Source organism: Osmia bicornis, chromosome 11 (genome assembly GCF_907164935.1).
Source record: "Osmia bicornis bicornis chromosome 11, iOsmBic2.1, whole genome shotgun sequence".
Classification (NCBI taxonomy): domain Eukaryota; kingdom Metazoa; phylum Arthropoda; class Insecta; order Hymenoptera; family Megachilidae; genus Osmia; species Osmia bicornis.
Window position 1 is genome coordinate 2,257,521 of NC_060226.1, and position 25,075 is coordinate 2,282,595.

The 25,075-nt window shown below is 37.7% G+C and overlaps 4 protein-coding genes across 6 annotated transcripts in view; 1 reads left to right on the forward strand and 3 right to left on the reverse strand.

Moving 5' to 3' along the window:
- The window catches only part of LOC114880728 (UNC93-like protein), a 28,693-nt gene extending 16,261 nt beyond the window's left edge, over window positions 1-12,432 (reverse strand). Inside the window, exons 1-3 of one of the 2 annotated variants that reach the window (XM_029197037.2) lie at window positions 12,227-12,432; window positions 11,848-11,958; window positions 2,653-3,395 (exon numbers count right to left, since the gene is read on the reverse strand). In XM_029197037.2, the coding sequence (XP_029052870.2) occupies window positions 2,653-3,379 (727 nt within the window). In that variant the 5' untranslated portion in view covers window positions 3,380-3,395; window positions 11,848-11,958; window positions 12,227-12,432. Of the gene's footprint in view, window positions 1-2,652; window positions 3,396-11,847 lie in introns of both variants that reach the window. The other variant, XM_029197036.2, reaches the window with a different exon arrangement.
- Window positions 12,433-14,086: 1,654 nt separating this feature from the next.
- Window positions 14,087-17,815, reverse strand: LOC114880729 (lipase 3-like). Of its 2 annotated transcripts, XM_029197038.2 has the most exons (8): window positions 17,562-17,815; window positions 17,038-17,143; window positions 16,061-16,241; window positions 15,567-15,681; window positions 15,105-15,348; window positions 14,889-15,047; window positions 14,565-14,792; window positions 14,087-14,499 (listed from the first exon to the last, which is right to left on the reverse strand). In XM_029197038.2, the coding sequence occupies exons 2-8, from the start codon at window positions 17,140-17,142 to the stop codon at window positions 14,344-14,346; spliced, it is 1,188 nt and encodes a 395-aa protein (XP_029052871.1). In that variant the 5' UTR covers window position 17,143; window positions 17,562-17,815; the 3' UTR covers window positions 14,087-14,343. The 2 variants fall into 2 exon arrangements, with proteins under 2 accessions (XP_029052871.1, XP_029052872.1); XM_029197039.2 differs by lacking the exon at window positions 17,562-17,815 and having other exon boundaries at window positions 17,038-17,364.
- Window positions 17,816-18,094: 279 nt separating this feature from the next.
- On the forward strand, window positions 18,095-23,535 carry LOC114880727 (gem-associated protein 5-like). The gene is made up of 16 exons (XM_029197035.2): window positions 18,095-18,201; window positions 18,368-18,685; window positions 18,759-19,117; window positions 19,182-19,505; window positions 19,578-19,833; window positions 19,929-20,157; window positions 20,234-20,318; window positions 20,379-20,745; window positions 20,825-21,134; window positions 21,216-21,461; window positions 21,535-21,682; window positions 21,759-22,016; window positions 22,092-22,302; window positions 22,383-22,589; window positions 22,652-23,087; window positions 23,147-23,535. The coding sequence occupies exons 2-16, from the start codon at window positions 18,377-18,379 to the stop codon at window positions 23,374-23,376; spliced, it is 3,975 nt and encodes a 1,324-aa protein (XP_029052868.1). The 5' UTR covers window positions 18,095-18,201; window positions 18,368-18,376; the 3' UTR covers window positions 23,377-23,535.
- Window positions 23,139-24,927, reverse strand: LOC114880731 (nucleoporin Nup37). The gene is made up of 5 exons (XM_029197043.2): window positions 24,673-24,927; window positions 24,363-24,560; window positions 23,935-24,299; window positions 23,544-23,851; window positions 23,139-23,218 (listed from the first exon to the last, which is right to left on the reverse strand). The coding sequence occupies exons 1-4, from the start codon at window positions 24,820-24,822 to the stop codon at window positions 23,599-23,601; spliced, it is 966 nt and encodes a 321-aa protein (XP_029052876.1). The 5' UTR covers window positions 24,823-24,927; the 3' UTR covers window positions 23,139-23,218; window positions 23,544-23,598.
- Between the last annotated feature and the right edge of the window lie 148 nt (window positions 24,928-25,075).

The window sequence follows — 25,075 nt, forward strand, 5'->3', positions numbered from 1 at the left end:
AACAGCTGTTCGTTTGTTTAGGTATAAGTGCTGACGTAGAACTTGTCAGATAACCACTATCACCGTTAATAACTTAACGGCCACCGTAAATTAAAAGGAGCAATTAATGTCGGTTCGGTGAAGATCTTATTTGTTAAAAATGAATGGTTAGAAGGCTTTGTCTTTCCAGGAGTTAATTGCTTTTCAGTACTGTCGTGAAAAGAATCTAGTCGGTCTACTTAGCCAGACAATCGTCGGACTAAACATTATACAATAGACTCATCGATGACGCATACCGAACATTTCCATTGAAATTAGTTTGTCTAATGAATTGTTAATACGGTGCCCGAACGGTTATCTGCCAGCGACTTAGGAACGTGCGAAAAGTGACCACTCGGAAATTGTTTACAGTGTAAACCGAAGGATGTTACCAAACTTCATTACAATAATTATAAATAATTTTCGATACAGTGTAAATCGATTGACCAACAGGCATTGAATTTGAACAAGTGTGTCTTCTTGGTAATTTTTACAAGGAATTCATAGAACGTTGGATCAGAAATTTATTTCAATGAAATTTCAAGACACGTTATTATCAGCACCTAAGGTAATTATATAAATCTTGCTTATTTTACATTTATATAGTTAATCCAGATCTTAAGATTTTCTGATAATGATACTTATTGAAACAGACTTGTTTTTGCATGATACCGCGATAACAAGCATTCTATGCAATTTCTTCTCACCGCGATGCAAGTTCTTGCTGCTAAGGAATGCATAGACTTTCAAACATTCCTACTTTCATTTATATTACGACAAAGATTATGTATTTGTCATTGTAAATCTTTCGAGCAATAAATCTACGATGTAACAGGGAAGGATGAATTCAGAAAATTTTAATAATAGACTGAAGGAAAAATAAAATAAAATAATTAGAAATGTAATGGTTCGAATTAAAAAGTTTCTCTCGACAATTCAAGGAAAAAAAATATAATCCTGGATAGGCTCTCTCTTTTTCCATTTCGGATTGTTCGCGAACGATCTCGTTTCTCGAATATGCAAATGCCCTGGTAAAGTGGCGATTACACGACACCAGCACGAAACGTATCGACATTCTGGAATTCACATTGGCCAATCGGTGTACAAGCGGTCATCGGACGGTAAACGACAGGAACTTTCACCGAAGCGTCGTTGATAATATCATACTATGTTTACAATCTCTCCCACCATCGTTTCCGATTGTCCGCGAGTCCTACTTATCGGTGTATAACATATTCAACTGTTACGCGAACGAGAATATCCTCGAACGTGATTTTCTTCCCTATAGATTTCTAGTCCAAAGAGTAACTTGAACCGAGAAAAATGTTCGTCCATTCAAATATGGCAATTTTGACACGGCGTGTACCCAATTAGACCTAAGAAAGCATCGTTTACTTAGCCCCGAGTCGACAATTACGTTATTGCCGAGTTGTAATTAGATGTACTAACAGTCAATGTGAAGATAATTTCGAAGAACGGTTCAATGATCCGTTAACCTTGCAGAAATATTAGGCTATTTCAGGCTCGAATGCTAATCGCTCGGTTACCTAATATTCCGAAAATCACCTTACTATAATTTCCTATAAATTGCTATAAAATTCCGAGGATTTCGATGGAAAGGTTTCCTTGACCGAAACGTATCCTCCGGCAAGGTTGGTCCAGGCGGTCGCGTTCGCAGGCGCATGCGCGGACGCATGCGCAGTCGGCAGGCGTCGACCGGAAGAGCGCCGGCGCCAGAGGAAGCCTCGATCGTATCGAGCGCGGACCGGTCGAACGGTTCGAATCGTAGAAAACGGTTAAAAGCCGCGCTATTACCGTGAGGTATCGGAGAATGCGTACGAGGTGGTACGGAAACCGACTACCACAGGTTTATACCGGATAAATCTTGTTTCTTGCCGCGTGCGAAGCGTTCCCCGTCGTGGTTACTCCTACTCGTTGCCGAGTATCTCGTCGCGTGTCAACGCCAGACCCGTTCGAAACTCCTGTCCACGGAGGTGATACGCGCCGTACGGCTGCTTCTCCTTCTCTCTGGCCAGGGAAAGGACCGAATGTTTGGCCCGACTGTCTGACCTACCACGTGTCGTTACCGCTGAGCGCCGAGTAGTGTCGCAACGCTTGTTTACGAACCGTGTGCAAACGACCGACAACGAGAACTTCCCCTACTGTCGTTTATTAAAGCGACCTATGGCAACATTTTTCTTCTTTTTTCTTTATGAGAAGGGTCATCGATGACCCTCGTGAGCATAACGCGAGAAGGATGAAATCTAAGAAGGACACTAGTGTTTTGTCACTTATAGGGCAATCGATATAGAGGATTTAAGGAAAGACGAAGAGATTGCCAAATCGAAGCGACATTGACCCGATTCTCGTGTCCTAGAAATCGCTGGATCTTGCTATCCTGAGCATTGAGATTCTCCGACCAGATGGGTCGGGCATTTGCATTTTAAATGGCTATTAGTAAGGGACCCGTGGACACGTGTTTTAGGTTCTTAAATTGATTTACGATCCAAGCGTTGGTCCTGTTTTTTTTCTTCTTCTCTCAAGGATGATATATGGATTGGAGAAAATGTTGAGCATTTAACGGGGATTATTTTGTCGAGGATAACGGTAGTATTAATGAAATTCAGGACTTACCGAGCGAAGATATGAGATTCCCCCAAAGTTCAGCCGTCTGCCAGGCCAAGAAGAAGAAGCCGAAGAACCTGACGACGATGGCGTCGACGGGTTGGTCGGTTAGTTTCGCGTATACACCGCCGACCTGAGTGAGGTAGGTAGCCTTAGCCGCCCACATGGGCGCAGCGCCAAGGCCTAGGAGCACCCCGGCTGGTACCAATGTGTAAAACTTGGGATAGAACTGGGAGGCAATGTACGGTGCGTAACACAACATCGACACACATAGGGTCCATTTCACGGTGAGCCTCTTGATAACGAACGTGGGTACGAAGATGCATGATAGCACCAACGCCGCGTATATGGCCGACAGGGATACCGTACCCAAACCGTCACTAGCGTTTATAGAGGACTGAAGATTCGCTGTTCCCTGAAACGCAGTGAACTGAACCATAAACGCGATGGACACGGTACCAATGTTCTTTAATATACGCCATTTCTCGCTACGGGACAGCTTGAACTTTCTCGATTGAGTGTCGTCGTCGGTGGACGATAATTGAGGTGGTTTATGCGGTTCCGGTGGTATACCGTCCGTACCATCGTCCTTGTAACCCTCGTTTCTGTAACCGACACCACTCACGGTTACCGTGTACACCGTTTCATCGCCACCGCCGCCTCCACCATCGCCACCTCCGCCACCTCCGCCACCTCCGCCGACACTTCTGGTACCGTCGTGTTGCGATGCTACCATTCTACGTGGCTGCTACCTGAAACAAGATCACGTCGCTACGATTATCCATTGTTCACCGTTAAGGTTTACCCTTCCTACAATTCTGCATACAGAGAAACGGACTTTAAATTTAAATACAGTTAACTCTTCTTTTCATTCGTTAGCTTCTAATTAAGAGCTAATAATTATGGGGAGTACGTAAGGTGTTAAATGGGTGATTTATAACGGGCCCTTCATTGGTATGAAGAAGCGTGTAAGCAGCTCGTCACGAATCGCTCGTTTAAAGGGAAAATCCTTTCTTTTTTTTTTTCTCCTCTCTATTCGCTTGGAAAGGTCTTATTGAAACGTTCGCGAAGCACGTTCCAGTTGCGCTTGTAAATTCGTTTGTCGTCGATGTAATCGATGGGAATGCGTGACCGGGCCGCACAATGCTGTGACACGTGTCGTACGGCGTGCATCGCAATTAACCGGCGCTCGCAATACCTTCACCTCGTTCGCTTAACTCTTTCTGTCCCCTCCCCGTCGGGTTTCCACTCCCGATCCGAATCTTGATTTCATTGGCAACCTTTCTCAAACTACTTTCTTCCGCGACCGATCTGCGTTTCGCGTTAAAACGCGAAAACCTTCATAGTCAATTTCACCTGTCGATTTTCATTAACCCTTTCGATCCAACGAATTGAACCGCGCGGATCGCAGGATGAAGAAACACATTATGCAAAATGTATATTTAAAAGCGATAAAATCGCGGCAATTATAAGAGAATAAATAAACCTTGGTTCCGTTGCATCGCTCATCAAGATCGAAGAAGAACGCGCGCAGAAGGCTATCGTTTCGAATAAATACGAAGAGGAACGATCGTTTTCACGCGCAAAGACGCCGCGCGTTCTCTTTTGTGGCAACGAAGTAAATCACGGCGCGAGCCTTCTGTTTTTGTTCAACAAAAGGCAGATCCGTGGAAAAGCGAGACAAAAAGACATAACTAATCTTTTTGTTGCATAACAAGAGTACCGCCGTACCAAGCGACCGCGCGATACGAGAATTCTTCGTTTCGTCCTTCGAGGAAACATGTTCTAAAGAGAAAACACGTGAGAATTGTTTGCCGTTCGTACGCCGATTTCGCGCAACGTATGTCCAGCAATTTGATCATCCCTTAGATTTTATATTTTGTAATTGCTCAGGGTGTTTATGCAAATTCGAATCTTACAATATCTGCTGAACATAAACGAAGAATCGAGAGGAGCATGTGGAACGGTTCGTCGCCTGGCGTTTGAACGCTGTTCAAACAGAAAAATTGGCAGGTTAGTTGACGGTATAGATGTACCTAATTAAGCATCGTTCGACGTGGCAAATGTGCGTAACACAGAATTCAAACTTTTACATCGGTAGCACAGAAACACGGTTTAAACGACCCTGACTTACTTGAACACGATTCGGCCACCAAAGTGTTTGTACCACGAGCAGAATACCACCCTAACCAGTTCCCAAGCAACCTTCAACTCTGCTTTAACCGCGAATCTCGTTCTATCGTTTCTCCTCTTCTTGCAAACAAATCGAATATCAAGCAATTCCTACTATTTGCCTATCATAGATAAATAACAGCCAACAATAAATAACTGCTATTTGGAAAAGCAGAAGATCAGTATGGCGTTAATCCCCGGATTGCATAATTCTTTGTTTTACCTTCGTTCCCGGAATTTCCATAAAAATCCCGTTTAAACGAATTCCCAGAAATCGCGATAGGAGTAGCTAATTTCCGTAATTTCAATTTTTGATCATTATACCTGGGAGTGGGAAACCAGTCGATGCTAATTATTGTTCGTAAAACGATCCTTGCCAAGCGTTCGATTGCATTACGCATGCAACAAAGAGTTTATCAACTTAACGAATCGACTTGAAACACCGATACGCGATCAAATTATCAAAGCCAGCTGCGTAAATTGACGATTTTTCGTTCAATCTAATTATTCTTTCCACGTGAAATATAAATGTCCGGTAATTGCAAGTAAATATATGCGCACCTGGCGATATTAAAGAATTACATAGTAGTACCTCGGTATACGACTTCTGTTTGGTATATAATTTTTTCTATGAATTTTGCGTCATTTGTTTAAACAGTGTTTAAATTATTTTAAAACCCCATTAACGTAGGTATAATATCAATAGGAGTCTTTTTTTACACGAGAACGGATTAATCATTTTTATATTACTTCTTACGGGAAAAGTTGGTATCAGGGCCGGCCCTGGGCCTAGGCAGATTAGGCAGCTACCTAGGGCCCCCATAAGACTATTTAACGTCTAAGAATGCAAGAAGAGTTTACTTGAATATTAATCGATGTAAGGGCAAATCTAAAACAAGCTTTAATGTTAATTTTATAAATTTTATTTGAGGAAATATTTACAGGGCCGACCCTGGACCTAGGCAGATTAGGCAGCTACCTAGGGCCCCAAGGTCCAGGGCTCCCATAAGACGACTTTGCGTCTAAGAATGCAAGAAGAGTTTACTTGAAAATTAATCGATGTAAATGCAAATCTAAATTAGTTATACAAGCTTTAATGTTAATTTTATAAATTTTATTTGAGGTACTTTATGTGAAGAGGCTTTTTTTCAGAGCTTGCCTCGGATCCCCGAAATCTCAGGGTCGGCTCTATTTGGTATACGTCCAAATATCAGGAATGGATTAAGGTCGCATACCGAGGTACCGCTGTATTTTAATAATTCGAATGATCGAAAACGAAGGTTACAGTTCCGCGTCATCGTTCGTCACTCTGTTGTTTGATTCTTTAAAAACGCTTTATCGTCGCGATGACCGGAAACGAAAATTCCATCTTACATCATTTCGAATGACGTAGAGCTGTTTCAAAATACTCTCACGTCGAACGCACGATAATACATGATTTAAACAAAAAATGTATAAAAAAAGGGTCCTATTCTTTATGAAATATTCAGTAGTGATTTCAGTAGTGAGACTAATAAATGACTAATTCGTCGAAGGAAACGGAATAACAGGTGAGAAAACAAAATGATCTGCGATAAGGAAACTAAGACACTCACAAAAGCAAAGATAAATGATATATCTAGAAATTTGTCGATCATACGAATCGAAATAGGCTCACGATTAAGGATTTCCCAGGAAAAATGGTAAGCTTCCACATTTTCGCCCTTCCTCCTAGGCGTTTCCGAGGAGAATGAGTGAAAATAAAGATTTTGAGAATTCTTCCTTCCCCTATATCGCCATTTTCTTTAAGGAAATTAAGAAATCCTGATTAAATCGCGAGTGGACAGTTTTTCTATCAAGTACTTTGTACTTTAGAGCCGCCTTGCCCGGAACAACCTTTCTTCGACGAAGGCTACATCGTTTTTCTCTCGATTCTTGTTCACTTGTCGCCGGAAAAAAAAGCTCAACTTCCTCGATACACGATGCTTACCTTGATTTTTAAACGTCAACCTTTCTCATTCTCGCCATCTTTCACGGAGGCAGTCGTGCAGACTAAAGGTGGTGCGAGTACTCGTCATTTACAAGCCGAGCTGAACTCGCTTCGATTGTTCCGGGCCGAGTCGAGCGTTTGAATTTGCCGAATTACTCGAAGTCGATGAACTGTTTGAAACAAAAGCGAGTTACTCGAATATTCGAGAAGTTCGATTTTTCCGAGTAACTCGCTTTTGTTTCAAACGGTTCGTCGATTTCGAGTAATTCGGCAAATTCAAGCGCTCGACTCAGCTCGACCGATCGATCATTGTTTCATTCGAAATTCGAGTACTCGAATAAATCGAGTACTCGCACACCTCTAGAGCTGAACTCGCTTCGATTGTTCGAGCCGAGTCGAGCGCTTGAATTTGCCGAATTACTCGAAATCGACGAACCGTTTGAAACAAAAGCGAGCTACTCGAAAAATCTACTCGAATATTCGAGCCGTGGTAAAACTTCGATTTACTTGAAGATGAATTTTCACCTCGAATATTCGAGTAGCTCGCTTTTGTTTCAAACGGTTCGTCGATTTCGAATAATTCGGCAAATTCAAGCGCTCGATTCGGCTCGACCTACCGATCATTGTTCGATTCAAAATTCGAGTACTCGCACATCTCTAGAGCTGAACTCGCTTCGATTTTTCCGGGCCGAGTCGAGCGCTTGAATTTGCCGAATTCAAATTCGAGTGCTCGAATATTCGAGTCGTCGCAAAACTTCGATTTACTTGAAGATGAATTTTCAGCTCGAATATTCGAGTAGTTCGCTTTTGTTTCAACCGGTTCGTCGATTTCGAGTAATTCGGCAAATTCAAGCGCTCGACTCGTCTCGACCGATCATTGTTCGATTCAAAATTCGAGTACTCGAATAAATCGAGTACCCCTTTGGCGCAAACGCACGTAGAGAATGAATTGATAAAGGAACGTTCACGCGGCGGCGAATTTCCAACGCGTCGACTGACTGTTTTCGAAAATCGCCTCTTTTGTTTTGCAATCGTACGTGGTCACCCGTATGCGCCATTGTAAATACGGATAAATGCTGACCCGAATGATGCAACGTTTTCCAGCTGCGTTTTCTGTTATTCTTGCGTTCGAACAATATAACTTACGCTCGAAACCTTTGCCAGGATAAGAGCGCGAGAATAACCGGTGATAAAGCTGGAAAAATCGGTACCCGGCTATCTCGAACGATGTTGTAAATTTCGAAATAGCCAAAGTGTCAAGGAACGTGTATCAGGAATTTCCAAATTACCCGAAATAATTAAGAAAAATTAAAGAAACACATAAATATTGCCTGAGTAATATTAAACATAAAATCCTAAGAACCGAAGTTAAAATTAACTCGGTACGAAAATATCGTCGAATTCTTCAATCTTATCCAGCAAGAACTTCGTGATGGAATAAATTTCAAAAAATGTATACGTAAAAAGGAACGCTTCTTATCTGTATAGCATTCCGTGTACCACATTCCTGAAGGTACATGTAAGTGTCGGTACGTTTTGTAAGGAATAAAAATATCTGTAATTTCGTATGCAAAATTCGAAAAGTCGTCAATCGTCACGAATTTCTTGTATTCCATGTTAGACTTGCGAAGTTGATTCATTCATGACTGAAACGTGAACACTCATCGGCAAATATTCGCGTCCCATCGCGAATGAAATTCGCAAACCGAAAAAGTCACTTTAGAACGAAGAAATTTTTGTATTTTCTATTTGAGAAATTGATTTTTAAAAAAAGGACGAAAGATTGCAAGATGATGCGAGGAACGGATAAAAGTTTATCAGGCACGTGGATCGAGGATCGATGGAAAATTCATCGTGGAAGGCGAAAAGGCCGTCGCGAGTTGCCGAGAGTTCTCGGCTGAGGAATCTGTCACTCGCAGCATTCGCGGCACACCTTGCCATAGACAGCCAGCAACGTGTATACGTCGGATTAGAAAGTCCTCGTGGAACGATCGACTCGCAAATGCTTCAATCGTTTCACAACAAAATGCTCCGAGGCGTAAATGTACCCCGTCTTACTATGCAGCCTTTACTCTACGCGCCTCCGCCACAGAAGAAATTAGCAATCATCTCATTTTACTGGAAATTTTCGACAAATAAAATTTCATTGAAATCAGACCCCCGTATCCACGATTGGAAATTCCAAACCGTTTCACCTCGATTTTACTTTTACTTTCTTACATAAGGTTCTGTATCATCCGCGATTCTGGTCTCGGAGGAAAATACCGCGATTCCCAGAGGGATTTTTCCCCCAAAAGACACGGAAATCATTTCGAAGGGGTTAACCAGCGATATTGAAATTCTTACGAAATGAAACTTATTTACATATCGAATTTGATCCCACGGCTAGTATCCAGAGGTCTGGTGTTACGGTCTCTCTTGTAATGCAACGACGATCATCTTTCGATGAAAGTCGCGTTACAAAAACCGCAATTGATTTCGACAGAAGCACGCGTGCTCATGCATTATTGAAATTCGATCGCGTACGAGTATTCCTGGAAGCTTCGAGAATCTTTTTTTTTTTTCTTTCTTTTTCACCTGATCGAATCGACCTCCAAAGGTGGCTCGATCGAGCCTCTTAGCAGGTTCGTCCCGGTCGTGTGGCGCGTGCAAAGCGCGATTTTTATGCCTACCTCGTAAATATGTTTGTACGAGTGTTGCGTTTTCCTTTTATTGCCCGCGAAATGGCTTTTACTAGAGCCACTCGAACCAGAGGCTAGATTAAGGTACTTACTTCGGTGTGAACACCGAAATTTCAATTGATTTCTACGCACCGTCTTAATGAATTCAACCCTTCCTACGTTATCCGGTTCCAAATTTTAATCCTTCCGGGGCGAGCTCCGAAAAAGGGCCCCTTCACATAAAGTACCCTAAATAAAATTTATAAAATTAACATTAAACCTTGTATAACTAATTCAGATTTGCATTTATATTAATTAATATTCAAGTAAATATTACTTTTTTTGCATTCTTAGATGCAAAATCTTATGGGAGCCCTATTAGTCTACCTAGGCCCAAGGTCGTCCCTGCCTTCGTCAGATCATTTAAGAGGCAATTTTTAATGAAAAAATTCTTGGGTAAACCTTGAAATATCGCCTGACTAATAAGTAGTATTATTTTCGTAGCCGTTTATAGAGCTTCTTCCTTGTTTTCTCAACTGGCGCTAAGTAAACAGAGTTTGCGTGGAAATTTTCATTATCTTACACGATTTCGCCTTTAGATACCGGAATAAAATTCATACCTAAGCTAGACAGTTTCAAGATTATTCTAAACAAGGCAGACTTTGACCTTGTCAAACGTTTTATCGTTTCTTTCCTATCTATTCCGTTCGGTCCGATCGAACGATAGCGATAAAGAATAGACTTTTTAGTCCCTTTGAAAAATCAGTGACAAAATCATGGTCTGAGATAATAAATCGATGCAGCTGGGACCGTAAAGACTGCAGAAATCTGAATAGGATCACGATTGACCGAGAAAACGTCGTTCGAAGGTTAAAATTTGCCCCCATGATCTGAATAAGGATTAAGGCAGTTAGAACCGTAACGTTGCTCGGTTACATTCCTCGGTTCTGTGTCATTTCGAAGTAATTAAACGCTCTACATATTTGGATTTCTACGAGCGAGGGAGTATGGACGAAAAGATAGAGACAAAGGGTGAAATGTCGATCAATTGTTACGGTTGTGGCAACGATTCCGTGCGAACCATCGAACACGTGTATTCTCGTGCCATTTTATCGGCTCGGGCCTCGTCTAACAACTTTTACAACCTTTCTTTGTTCTAAAGCATGCATAGTCATAGGAAATGCAAAGTAGAGCCCGGGGCTATAGCTCCCCTTAGGCTAATCTAACTAATTATTTTTGAATTTCAAGTACACGTGTTTTTACTTTCCTACGACCATTGTAAAGTAATTTATGCTCATAGAAACACAGGTAGAATAATGTAGGTATCAGTTTTGTTTTTCATTTCCTATTCACGTAACTTGATTCATCCTACGATTACCGTTTTCTACGACCACTTTCCAACGTCTTTGAACTTGGAATTTGTAATCTTTCAAATTTCTACTATGAAATCTAAAGTAAACGAACAGCTACGAAATATAGCAAAGATAAAATGTGAAGGTTGTTCGTTTTTAGTTATCGAGCAGGTAAAGTCTCCGATCGTTCAGGAACGTTGGACGTTCAATTTCAATGAACCTCGAGGACGTAAGCGATCAAACCGGATGTTCGTTCGAAAGTCGCGAATACTCGAAGAATTCCATCGTGGTTCGCGTACGTTTTTAGGTCTCGGGTGTTCCTCGGATTACGGACGGCAGGATCGTCGATGGTTGAACGACGATTTTCACGCGGGAATATTCGCATGTGCGATTTTCTTATCTCCATCGTTCCGTTACTTCTCGAATATTCGTATCGTTCGAGAACGGTGTCGCTACCTTGCGCGAGCGGCTATCGAGCCGAGGGAAAACGGAAAGATTTCGATGAAAACTGGCTGGCTGTGTTCCCTCGCCTGGCGACACTCCGCCGTTCGCCAGCGATTACCGTTATCCCCGGCTCGAATTCGACGATCAAAAAATCGCGCGTTTCATCGGCGAGTTGGCGGCGATAAAACGAGAGTCCCGATTCGACGAGCCACGCAACCCGCCAAACTAATCAAGCCGGGAACTTTGAATTTCCCTTGCTACCAGACCACCTCCGTTTGTCGCGCGCTCGCCTATAGGTATATATCGGTGCGACGATTTCACGTTACACTTTCTGCATTTGCCAGGCCACTATTTTCGTTGCGTATCCGATTTCTCGCATCAGCTTTTTCCAGGCTTACCATCGCTTACCGCGTGGAATACCGATACACCTGATAACTTCAAATAAATGAGGTCGCAGAGTGATAAATATTAAGTAACTGTACACACGCAGCTTGGCCGACGATACGTTTGGCAAACGATCGGGGAAAGAAAAATGGAAACACAGACGTACCTGGTCGTCTATCTTCCATACTAGTTTCGGTTCAAATGAAAGAAAAACAAAACTTACGTCTTAACGGTTCGATCCTTTCTCAGAGTCCAGCTGATCAATTCCGTTTCCAATGCTTTCCAACTTTCTGCCAATTTCTTCGTGTACGCGGTTTCGACACTCTTCTTCCTTCTAATAGCGATTCGACGATTGTTGAATATTGTGAAATAGAGAGAGAGAGAAAAATGAAAAAATTCAAATGGAAAGACGGCTTCGATCGGTTACTTCGAGCACACTCCGCGTTTCCGTGAGATTTATTGACGAATGAATAACTCGTGTAGAATTTCAGCACGACCACGAGCGCGACAACGAGCACGGAACGTTGTTTACGAAAATGAAAAGTCGAAAATGTTGAAGCTACATCCGAACTGTTCGGGGGTTCGGAGACAACTGAGCCTACCGGCGGACTTTGGAATCGGTGAGCGGTATGCGTTCGGTTCGCCGACTCGACTTCTCGGCTTCGAAGCAAGTCTCTGCTGTTTGCTCGTTGTTGTTTTCTCTGTCCTCTCTCTCTCTCTCTCTCTTTGTATCGATACACGGTACACCCAAGTTACACGGTACACGGTACACGCGCGTTCCACCTTCGCGACTAACTCGCTTCTGTTCCTCCTGTTCACCTTCTGCTCCTTTTGTTCCTTCGGCCCGTGGATTTTCTGTATCGCTGGCCGCGCCTAGCCGCACGCGGATCCACCGCGAACCCGCTTCCATCCGCGCTCGTGACACGCACGTGCGTGTCTCGCGCGACTTTTTTTCTACTACCGAACCGATACACGAAATGGTACGCGATGATAATCCTGTTTGTTTCCCAGCCACGTGGCACGATACGTCGGGATCCTACAATATTTAACGTGCCATTTAATAAGCAAAATTTCAAGTTGTTCAAATATCCTATTCTATTTACCGTGTCCCTCCTTCCTAACCGTCCCTTGTCTTGTTGACGAATCTTTCCGATAGCTCGAAGGACGTAACAGGACTTCTATCGAATACAGTAAACAGAGAAACGATGCAGGTATCGCTGTTTGTTGCAGGATGATCCATGATTTGTAAATATTAATGACACCGCAAGTTAATGATCCGATGCTCGATGAGTAATGGTCGGGTTAGTATGATAATTTGCTGAAGATGTTCCGTTCGATGTTTCAATACACCTAGAAAGAATATGCAAAATTAGTGCATTTTAATGATTAAGCGTCGGTGTTTAAAAAGTAAAATAAAATCTGATAAATTCTACCTTACTAGTTATGTTAAATCTCAATGGTTCACCGATCGTATGATTAAAAGCAGTCTTGGATGATATAATGAGCTACTTAACGCATGCACCTGAATACATTAAAGATTCTAGACAACAGATCGCACGATTATATATGCACTTTGATACGTTTCTTCGATCGTCGTTCGATCGGTACGGGTGTTTTCAAGGCTCCAAATCGTTCGTCCAACCCCCAGCATCGTTCGAATTTTATGGTTTCTGACCTGAAAAATCCTGTTACGGGACAACTTTCTCAATGCACGACCTTGTCCTTTTCCCATATCGGAAAAACCCTCTTCTCTCTTCGTTGGGATCGTATTAACGTGGTTGTTTCTTGATAGCGTGTGTCGGACCAGAGGCTGAAAATCATTTTATTTTCTGTTAAACGACGCGATAAGGATGTTGTACGTATAATGAAATCAAAAGACCGTATGTAAAGTTAAATCCTTGGAGTATCCCTGAGGGAGCTACGGATGCCACCGGTGTTTTTCCATTGCACAATCGTTAACAGAATCTAGCGACGTTGATTCTAGGATCGTTGTATGCGGAGGATCTCGTAGGGATACCTTGAAGGCAACCACACCTGCGTGTATCTGGGTGAGAACAGAAGGAGATGATTATTGTATCGATGAGGACGCGGCGTGATGTTGCAAAATTGTTTGATTTGTGTAGAATAGAAATTTGTCTGAAATTTCCACCAAGTAGGCCATGGCTCTGCGGGCCGATCGGTAGATTATGACATCGATACATTTTACGTAACAACGGTGAACGAAAAATACCTAAGATGGGTTAACATTCAGGATGCACCACCGAATCGATCAGATTATTCACGCCCAAAGTCATTTACACGTTCGAGGTATCCTGTAGAAAGAACAAGGAATGCTCGATGAGGAGGATGAAAATTTCCATTCTTCCTTTCTCCAACGTAATCGGTGTCGTTATTTAAAAGGATTCAGGACAAGGTGGCTTTTTAAAGCTGCCATTCGTTTGGGTTGAACAAACAACTCCATCTTTAACAAATGTTTGTTTATATCAAGTTTGAACATCATAAAATAGCCTCATATTCTAAGAACGTATCAAGCTACATTCTGAATTCGTTCAAATGGCGAAAACTTAGTATAAAAGCAGATCACACTAAAGAAACATAATTAAATTACTGTTAATTACAATTAATTATGTTTGTTCTCCTTGTGACTAAAATATAAATGCACATTTTCTAAATTCAACTGTTTGAATATATCGGTTTTTTGGTTTTTTATATGTTTAGATCAGACAGATTTGTTCGATAACATGTTGATTAACTTAGCATACACTAGTTTGGGAGCATCTTTGGCCCACAAGAAATCTATATGATTGAACTTTCGAAATGGCACTTTGTATATGACTGGTGGGTGTGATAATTCAGCATTTAATTTCATCACATCCTGAAAAAAAAAAAAGTTATCGATAGGGTGAACTCTAATAATATTTATCTTAATGAAATGCTTACAGTAGGACTAGACAACCAATCGTTTGGACCACAGAATAATGCAAGTGGTGTTGAGATATTTGACAAATTATACTTAGGAGGCTCAGTGCTACTGTAAATCCTCATATTTCCCTTTGACCCGTAATCGTATTGTCTAAAGTACCCAGAATTAATTTCTTGAGCATAATGAATGAAGGTCTTGGCTGATGTACCAGCTGGTGTATGGCCCAGAATCGCAGGTAGCAACGTCTGCAAACATTTGAAAATGTACATGAATAATTAAAAACTAGTATAGCATATGTATATTGATCTTATCCACGTGTACAGGGTTCTCTATGTACTTACATAATTAAATTGCGCTGAGTCGAATCCAACGATAGCAAACATCGAATTAGCACAAATCTTTTCCTCCAAGAAATCCAATAAACACAAATATTTTGCAAAAAACTTTACAACAAAATTCTGCGGCAGGAATTCTCCTTTACCTAACAAACGGTGCATTACCTGAGAAATCAAACGGAAGAATTAGATACAATACGTGAGCGCAACAGATTAACTTACCACTGAATTAGTTGCAAACGGAGCCAAATGCCGTAAAGGAGTTCGTACGTGTTTCATAAATGCTACTGGGGCAAGACTGTACGATGATTGCAAAAGTTTTGCTATATCCGGTCGTTCGCTAGACATTACGTAGAAACATGTTGTACCCATCGAGAAGCCAATATACGCTTTCAAATGACTTTGCTTCATTTCTGCTATGTAACTGATCATCGAAGGTAGATCGTAGATACCTGACTCGTGCCAGCTGAACATACATTTAATCATGATATAGTAATTACGCTTACAACATACCTAGTCTTATTACTATTTAATTAATTATCAATTAATTCTAGTTTCAATTACTAATTCTTTACTAACTCAAATACATACCGCCAAATAAATATTCAATTATGTTTGATTATAACTCGTATGACGCACTATTTTTATAGAAAAAATATGCTATGAATAATTTCATTTAAGTACCTAAAGTCCCAAAATTCGGGATCCGAGGATGACATGGAAACGTGAGCCCTCGAATAAGTGTTGCCACGAAAATTTCCAAACCATACATCGTAACCCTGGTCGGCTAATAAGAAAGCTACAAACATACAAAAAATTCAATTAGCAGTATGTTTTAAGTATACATTATTTGATATTAATTATTAAACAATATACGCAGATGAAAATGAACTAAATTAACTGCTAATTGAATTTTAATTTTCACACCTATGCCGATTAACAATTTGTGTTTTTTTTTTTCTACACCTTCTAAGTTAGAGTCCTACAAAAAAATAGGTACATGTTGTTTTTAAGAATTAACTGCGACGGTTAATTACAGAAAAATTCGATAGCATAAAGAATTCGTTATGTTTTCTTTGATTTTACTTCAATATTATCGTATAATTAAAGCTGATCGTGGACCAGATAGACGAGGCTCGATTCAATTTCTGTTTCTTCTAATTTCCATATTTCCGTACCAAGAGCTTTTCCTTTCCCAAGAATAACCCAATCAGCCGAGCTACCCAGTAAACCGTGCTGTAAAAAGATTGCAGGTGATCCAGGCTTCCCTGGAATTCGGTGCATCGTCAACAGGTAGCCATCTTCCGTTACCACAACATGGGCTTCCGCTGGATAACCCTCTTTCCTTATCATCTGCACCTGTAATGGAAAAAAGAAATAAAACATTTGATGTAGTAAAAAGACTTAAACACCTGGAACCGCCATATTTGTGATCCTCATCCTCCAAGCTATCAGACTGTACACCTCCCTCCCCTCGGGGGAGCAGCCGATATACTAAATCGGAGCCTTGACTTATATCTGAGGATATCTGAACGTTATAACATGTTTATTTTTTGAAAATCGAACTCTACATCCGTGTCACAGATATGTAATGTGATACCGTAAGAAATATTCGTTTAAATAACATCGTTTTCCAAGTGAAGGATTCATTTGCGACTTATGATTCCTCTAAGATTTTTGTTCCTCCGAATGAGTACTATACGATGCAATAATAAAATAATTTTTAACAAATACAACCGACTTCAAAATGCGCTAAAAAGTGTAAAATAATTTCTATTTCATTTATACCAATAAAAAATACTGATCGAATTGAGTAACCTCCTTCTTTTTCGAAGTCAGTTAAAAAACAATTTGACCTTAAATTAGTTAAGGTCAATTTTGCGGCTACTTTTTTTTACAGATCTCCACCGATTCAAAACTGTAGAATCAACTGGCGAAGTCATGATAAAACATTTTATTACACCCTGAACGTGTTTCAGAAATTCAACTTTCAAATAACGATAATGATTGTTATTATTTCAAGATGAATAAACGTTTTTAATTACTTACATACGTATAATTCCTTCAAACACCTTACAGTTATAAACTGTTTGAAGTTACATTGATCGAAAAGAAAGTTATATCGATTAGTATCGATTAGTAGAATTCAACTTACTGTATTCAGCTCAGATTCTCTAAAAGACATTATTGAATCCAACTGCGTCGAAATTGCGGAAGAAAGTGCCCATAGCGACATAAAAGTGATGATGAATTTCTTCATTCTAGGTTTAATAAAAACAACAAAATATTATCACACTAGAAACAATGAAGAAGCTTTTATAACGTCGCGTGTTGTTGCAGATATCAAGTATTAGAAACATATATTAACACTGTTGTTCAAACTACTGAAATTACTGACTAAATGAAATATTTATATGTTCCCTCGCGTATAAATCACTATATATTGCCTCGCAATTATATCACTATCAATGAGTTCAATATGTTATATTTTATCATATATGTATGGACGTATCATATCATATCGTGTGTCATATCCCGCCATCCTTCCTATGCGGCACAAAGTTCAAAAATGATACTGCAAGCCGTGTAACTTAATCAGTAAATTTCGTTAAATATTATGCAAAATTCGATTTGATTATTTTACACGAAAATATATTGCAACTTCAATCAAATACTTACACTAAATATTGTTATCGGCAATATTAAACTCCTACTTGAATATACAATAACCCTTTCGCAATTGGGGTTATGTTTAAATGAGTTTCATGGATGCTTTTTTTTAAATGCTTCTTGTTCTTCTTGTTAATCAATGTTCATATACTTAGAAACAAATAAACGTTAACTGTAATAAAACATAACTAATGTGAGATAATTATTTCATTAAAGTTAATTAGATATTAACAGTTAACAGTTTGAATAACAAAAGAACACATACAATAGTAGTTAATAAACTACTACTACTACTACACTATTAACTACTGGAATGACAGCCGACAGCATACATATATATACTTACACATACGTACCATTCAAACACTGAATTATAAAATGTATATATATTTTTTTAATGATTAAGGATGAACTTTATTTTAAAAGATTTTAAAATAATCATGTACTAAAACAGTTAAAAAGCAAAGAAGATTATTATAAAAAAGTGTACAGTTCAAAGTATATACATATATATATACGTTTAACTAAATATTTACATCACGTGCATTCATAAACGTACATATTATATATACTGTTGAAACTGGCAAAGTTTGTAATTTCAGATTTTGATTAATAAAAGTGAAGAAAATAACGATAAATATAAGAAATTGTACGTAATAATTTAGGCAGTATAAATTACAGTATGAATACTTTTCGTTTGTGTAAAATTTAACATTAATATCAATCAGCTGTCTAATAACCTTAGAAGGCTATAAACACATGGTCTTATATTCTATTTCATGTCTCATTTCTAAGTAATTTTAATACCATTTCAGCACACAGAAATGAATGAAACAACCCTGCCTCCTTCACCAAACTGGTACCTCAGTAATATCCTTGCTTGTTCTTTTAATGGAACCATTGCATGGGGTGCTAGAAATACAATTGTTATTATTAAGCCTGATGAAAATGAAAAGGCCTTACAATATTCTATTATTAAACATGCTCACAAAACTAAAGTGACTTGCCTTGCTTTTACTACTCAGTTTGAGGAAGTAGATGCTCATTTAATAGCTTCTACAGGAGATGACAATGTCATTAAAATATGGAATTCAAACACATTGTCTATAGTTTCTACTTATCTTTTAAAATCTGTAAGTTTGCATATCCATTGCTATAAATATATTATAGAAATTCATACTAACTTTTCACTTGATTTGCTTCTAGGATACACAAGCAATTGGTGTAGATTGGTCGTACAAAGACCCGTATGTTACATACTCAGCAAGTTCTGATGGTTGCGTATTATCATGGAACAGTTATTTTGATACTGTTTCTATAATTTCATTAGGAAAAGTAACACCTACTTGTCTGTCTTCTTGTCCACATGATCCACACCTTGCAGCTATAGGTTCTAAAAGTGGTTTGGTTTACATCATTAGTTTCCAAGGGAAGGGAAAGGTAATTTACAAACTGAGAGGCCATGATGAAGAAATAGTTAGTCTATCGTGGTGCCCTGTAGAAAATAATGTTATAAGTGGAAATTCGAATAGAGATTTACTGTTAGCTTCAGGGGGAAAAGACAGGTAATTTAAAAAGTTGTTGTAATTGGAAATTACTTACATTTACGATTTTTATACGGTTACGTAGGTCAGTTTTTATCTGGAAAGCTGGTGGAGATGGACGTTATGAAATGAAAATTTCACTACCTATGTCGCCCCTTGATTCTCATCACCACAGAAGTAAATCAAATTCATCTGTAGGTAATTGGACTGTAGTTCATTGGATAGAGCCTAAACTATTACTTACAAATTCAAACTGGGGTGAATTAATTTCTTGGGACTTATCAACGATATCCAAGCACAAACCTCTCTGCAAGTTAATACATGCACGTCATGGCACAGGATTATTTTCTATTGCACGCATGCCGATTGTTGAGGAAAATTTAGTAGAGAATTGGAGGACGAAACGCAGGTTTTTATTGATAATAATTAATTACGTAAATAATATAAATTGATAAATACAGGTACCTTTTATGAGTTACAGGCATATAATTTGGACTGTGGCACAGGATCGCAGAGTTATTTGTTGTAACATAAACGAAAATAATGTTGAAATAATGCATGATATTTACACACAAGGTGGCTATGTTTACTGCATTGCTGCTTGCCCTTTAGACACTTCGCGTGTTGCATTCGGAGCTGGAGATGCAATGTTACGATTATGGAATTTGTCCGAAACACATAGTACTACTTTTGATATTACCGCTTTCTGGCAAAAAATTAAAGGAAAAATTCGCGCGGTAAGGAAAACAGAATATAATATAATATAATATAATATAATATAATATAATATAATAAACACACTTACATAGCAATATGATTATATAATATTTAGATATCATGGCATCCTGAAAAGGAAAATTTATTAGCATATGCAACTGAAGAAGGACGAATTGGAATGTTTAACACAAATAGTAACAAACCTCCCACTTTGTTGAGACAGTATCATAGAAATGTAGTGTATTCTATTGGTTGGGGAGCAAATCCAGATAATAAACAGCATGTTTTATATTCATGTGCGGAAGGAGAGCTTGTATATTATGATGTAGAAAAGCCAAATCAAGGTATTACTTCGTATTTACTAGTTAGTTAATAGTTCTAATAGTATTATATTAAATTCATCTAAATGTCTTTTGTTAGAACCTATGTCTGTGTTAAAAAAGGAATGTACAGAATTTTCTTGGAAGCCAGATTTGTCTTGCTTGGCTGTAGGATTTGAAAATGGGTATGTTTTAAAATAAATTATATTGCATTCGTTAAAATAATACTTCTCATTGTTTCTTAGATTAATTTCGTTTCTTAATCGCAAATTTGAAACGTTTGGGACTACTAAATTTTCTTCAAATATGCTACACTGCTTAGTGTGGCATCCCGATAGTACTACAACAGATTTGACATTTTCTCCTTTGAAAAATTATCTAGCCGCTGCTTTTGAGTCATCTACAATAGTTATCTTTGACTTGTCTAATTTAATGGATCATTTTACAAAATTGCAAGAGTCAAGTGATAATGATCAAGTAAACACTGATACTTATAAAGTGAACGAAGTTGTATGTACTCTAACTGGACACACTAAAAATGTTGTTTGTTTGGCATGGAGTCCATACATTAGTGGATATTTGATATCTGGTAGCTACGATGGAACTGCACAGGTATTGAGTTATATAGTTGTACAGGCGGTTCTTCGAGACATAGGCACTAAAAATATTTACATTTAACAAATATTTTTAGGTATGGAATGTTGAAACACAAGAATTAATAGCTACTTACAAAGGGCACGGTGGACCAGTACTGTGTTGTATGTGGAGTCCACTAAGCTCTAATTTTATTATAACAGGCTCTGCAGATTTTACAGTACGAATATGGAAAATTGATCATAATTTGCCACAAGAGCCGGTGCAACAAAAAACGTCGAAGAAAAGTGAAAAGAAACACGAGAAAGTAAATAAAGTTACTAATGTTTCAGTTCAAGATAGCTTAACAAATTTAACGAATGCTGTGTCAGAATGTTCAATTTCAGATACTTCCCAAACAGTACAAAGTATGTCAAATCTTATTGGTCGTGTAATTTTAAAAAGCGATCATCATAGTACGAATAATTATTATCAATTATTATTTTCAGAATCAAAGATAGTGGTAGTAAAAGAAGTAAAAAGAAAAAAATCTGAACGAACGGCATACTTTACGAAAAATATTAATACAATGAGTAACAAAACGCTTTTGCTTGATTCTCTTCTAAACATTGTGAAGAATATGAAAGGCGGACAAAATCAGAATGTTGAAGAAAATCAGAAAGACGATTCTTATTACATGATACCGTTATTATTTTCAACGCAAGAAGATTTTCTGCCATTTTTGAATAGTGAAAGTAAGTGATTCATTAAGGGAAGATTGTTGAATTAATTACTGTATCTATATCATTACTTTTTGTAAATGTATAGAACAGGGTCACGTTGAAAAAAACAGATACGACCTAGTCACACAAATGGACATGTGGTCTGATAATCTTAAGCAAAACTTGGAAGAAGCTGCTAAAGAAAAACGTGTCAATGACTATTTGGTTTCACTTTCGGCTAGTCTTTCCATGAAGTATGTAATTATTCGGACGGTGCAAAGAATAAAATTAAAATGATTAGAAAATTAATTCACTCATCGTATATTGTAGAACTTGGAGGGAAATGTGTGAACTATATGCACATCAATTGATAACTGAAGGCAACCCTTATAAAGCAGTATCGTATTTACTCTGTATTCATAAAACGTATAAAGCCGTAGAAGTATTTCAAGATGCAAATTTATATAAGGAAGCATACGCTCTTGGAAGATGTAAACTTGAAACCGATGATCCAGTTCTAACAAACGTGTTGAGAAATTGGGCAAAATATAGTGTAAATGTAGGTAATTTTGAAGATGCAGCTTTCATGTAAGTTAAAATTATAATGAAGAATGATAAAATTAGAAATAACAGTTGCAAATGATTTTATAATTGTGATTCTAGTTATGCCAAATTAGGAGACTTTCCAGAAATGATTAAGTATCTCACACGACGGAAAGATACGGCCACGTTAATAACTGCGGCTGAAATTGCGCTCATATGCGATGATGATACTTTGAGTAAATCTGTAGCAAAACAAGCAATAAATGCAGCTTTGGAAAATTCAGAGTACGATGTAGCTCGAAATATAATTACAAAATTTCCGCATCTCAAGGTACATTTGTCATATATCTGTAATATACATTTCTTTTTATTTCAAATATTTAATACTTCTTAAACTTTAAATACGTTTAGTATCAAGAAACACATTTATTAGTTCTTGAGGAACTCGAGAAAATAATTGGGAAAAATGTGCATTTTGACATGATTCAAACTTGGCTAGATGGAAAATCGAATTATGGATTATTGCAAGCTTTAGAAACTGTTTGCGGAGACTGTAGTTGTTACTATACCGATTTATCTCAAAATCGGTTCCTTAATACTTTGACAAATGAGAAAATGGTAAACTTTTTATAAATAATGAATTAAGAAATGCTTAATCTTAATTTAATGTCTAATTTCAGTTATGGTTGGCAGTTAGCCATGAACTTGCGGTTGCAGTAGCTTCTATTGAAAAAGAACAAAAATTAAAACACATTGTTACTGCATTATATACTATTGCTCAATTTGAGACATTAAATCGGAAAAATTTCGAAAATCAGTATAGTTTTTTGACTGAAATTGTTATAAAGTTAGATGCTAAAAATCTAATAGACGAAGAAAGTATTTATGCAAAAACCAGTTATCCTGTATCAGCTAGTATGCGAGCTTACTTATGTTACGCTCTTTTAAATTGGCTCGTATACCATATAGACGAAGAAATTCTTAACAGTAATGTACAGATTTATATCAATTTGATAGAAGATTTACTTGAAGATGCATTAAACAAGCAAGCAGTGAAACAATGGTCAATACAATGCGAAATTAGTAAACTAGAAAATCAAATAACTTCAATTTTAGGTAAGTTACTAAAATATATTTTAAAACTTACTTATATATTAAACGAGTTTCCTCACTAGATAAAGCACCAGATGAAGATAAAGGTAATGAAGATACAAAATCGATGATGGAAGAATTAAATGCGCTGAAAACTGAAAAGAAACAACTTTTAAGTGAACTGGTTTATGTGCCAAATCCTGTTATGACTTACAGTAAAGCATATGAATTATACTGCAAATTATTGGATGAAACTCTTAAAGTTAAATTTTTCGACATTCTTTCAAAGTCATGGACAAATGCTACCTCATAAGTGAAATATTAAACAATTATCAAATTCATAACGAAGTTATATCTTTCCATTTTTTTTAACAGACTTTAAATTAATTTTTTTTACTAGAACAAAGTTCTGATTAAGATAGTGCTTAAGTATGAATTAATTAAGGAAAAACAATGTTTATTATATTTATTACAAAATACCTTTTTTTTTATTTAAATAAATGATATCCTTAATGATAACGTGTTACGACCGATTTTAGTTCAAGATTATTTTCCAAAACCGAATTTCCGTATCACTTGTTGCACAAATATATGGTAGCTTGTAATGCCAACATATTCCACTTATTAATTTTACCTGACCACAAAGTATTTCTTGTTCAGTTTTTATATTTGTAATTTTCAACAAATTATCTGGTCTTCCTATAGTTGCTACAAAATATTCATAAGTAGGTGAAAATTTGACTATTAATCCTCCTTCAATATGAAGAGGTTTTGATTCCAAGGGTGGACTAAAAATAAGGAAAAACATTTTCATTAAATGATACTTGGATAATTATTTATTCATTAACTAAATGTTTATCATTTATGTTACCTAGGTTTAGACATATCCCAAAGGACTAGTTTTCCAGCTACCATAGCTGCTACTCTTAATAAATTGGATCCCCAATCGATTGACATTAAAGGAACAATATCTGTATCCAAAGACATTATTGCTTGTTGACTTCTTATATCATACATATGGATCAGACCCTTCTTTTCTCCAACAAGAAACTTTCCAGATTTTTCTGAATGAAAACAAACGCTCATTCCAGGAGATTTTAAATAAAATGTTGAAATACATTTTTCATCTTCTTTTACTGCCCATAGCTTACATGTGTGATCATCAGACACAGAAGCTAATATCTCACCCTCAGTTTCATAACAGATTGAATTTACATAATCCTTATGTCCTTTCATCTTTAATAAAAAGTTATTGTAAGATATCCATTCTTAAAAATCATTAATGTTTTCCAATCTTACCTCGCATACAGTGTCATCATTCATATCACTGCTATACAATCTTATTTTGAAATCTGCTCCAGCAACACAAAACATCAGAACTTTTGGCACTACGCTCAAGGAGGTTTCAGGACTCCAAGCAACAGCATGTGGTCTACTGTCATGTCTAAAAGTTCTCAATAGGTTGTAAGCAATGTCTTCGACTGCTTCATCTTCATCCTTGTGTAAATAAATTCTTTCTTATATAACATAACTTTCAAAATCTTAACAAAATCTAAGTTGATTGTATTATGTGAAGTTTGTAACAAACACGAGAATTCAAATACTTCACCTGAAACTTAACAGTACCGATAACAATTTCTTCAGCTAAAGCAATGCAAATTAAATGTTGGGACCATTCATAAGGTGACAATTCAACACAATATATCTGCTTCGGAAAACGTAATTGAAATGTGGAAGGTGTAGTTAGAGCTTCGTCCATTATATTTAAAATATTTACATAAGTATGTACTATCTCTTTGAAAGCGTTGCAGCTACAGCGTGAAACTTGGTCGATAAGTTGGCAACTGGTTTCCACTGCTTTCTGATAGATGTGGAACTATTCCTTGTTTGTGGCGGATTTACATTTCACGTAGTTTAGTTAGATTTCTGTTTTACCGATTAAATTCAAATTGTATTTATATTTTCTATTTTATCAACGTTGTTAATTAACTTTTCAAAATTTTAATGTTTTG

Excerpts from the sequence above, each read along its gene's own strand:
- LOC114880729 (XM_029197038.2), bottom strand. The coding sequence starts at position 17,142 with ATGAAGAAATTCATCATCACTTTTATGTCGCTATGGGCACTTTCTTCC. Across the intron at positions 15,682-16,060 it reads TGGGAAAGGAAAAGCTCTTG|CTTTCTTATTAGCCGACCAG; the intron begins GTACGGAAATAT and ends GTATGTTTGTAG. Across the intron at positions 15,048-15,104 it reads CGTTTGCAACTAATTCAGTG|GTAATGCACCGTTTGTTAGG; the intron begins GTAAGTTAATCT and ends TTGATTTCTCAG.
- LOC114880727 (XM_029197035.2), top strand. The coding sequence starts at position 18,377 with ATGAATGAAACAACCCTGCCTCCTTCACCAAACTGGTACCTCAGTAAT. Across the intron at positions 19,834-19,928 it reads TTAAAGGAAAAATTCGCGCG|ATATCATGGCATCCTGAAAA; the intron begins GTAAGGAAAACA and ends TATAATATTTAG. Across the intron at positions 20,319-20,378 it reads GCTGTAGGATTTGAAAATGG|ATTAATTTCGTTTCTTAATC; the intron begins GTATGTTTTAAA and ends ATTGTTTCTTAG.
- LOC114880731 (XM_029197043.2), bottom strand. The coding sequence starts at position 24,822 with ATGGACGAAGCTCTAACTACACCTTCCACATTTCAATTACGTTTTCCG. Across the intron at positions 24,561-24,672 it reads TCGGTACTGTTAAGTTTCAG|GATGAAGATGAAGCAGTCGA; the intron begins GTGAAGTATTTG and ends TATTTACACAAG. Across the intron at positions 24,300-24,362 it reads ATGATGACACTGTATGCGAG|ATGAAAGGACATAAGGATTA; the intron begins GTAAGATTGGAA and ends TTTTTATTAAAG.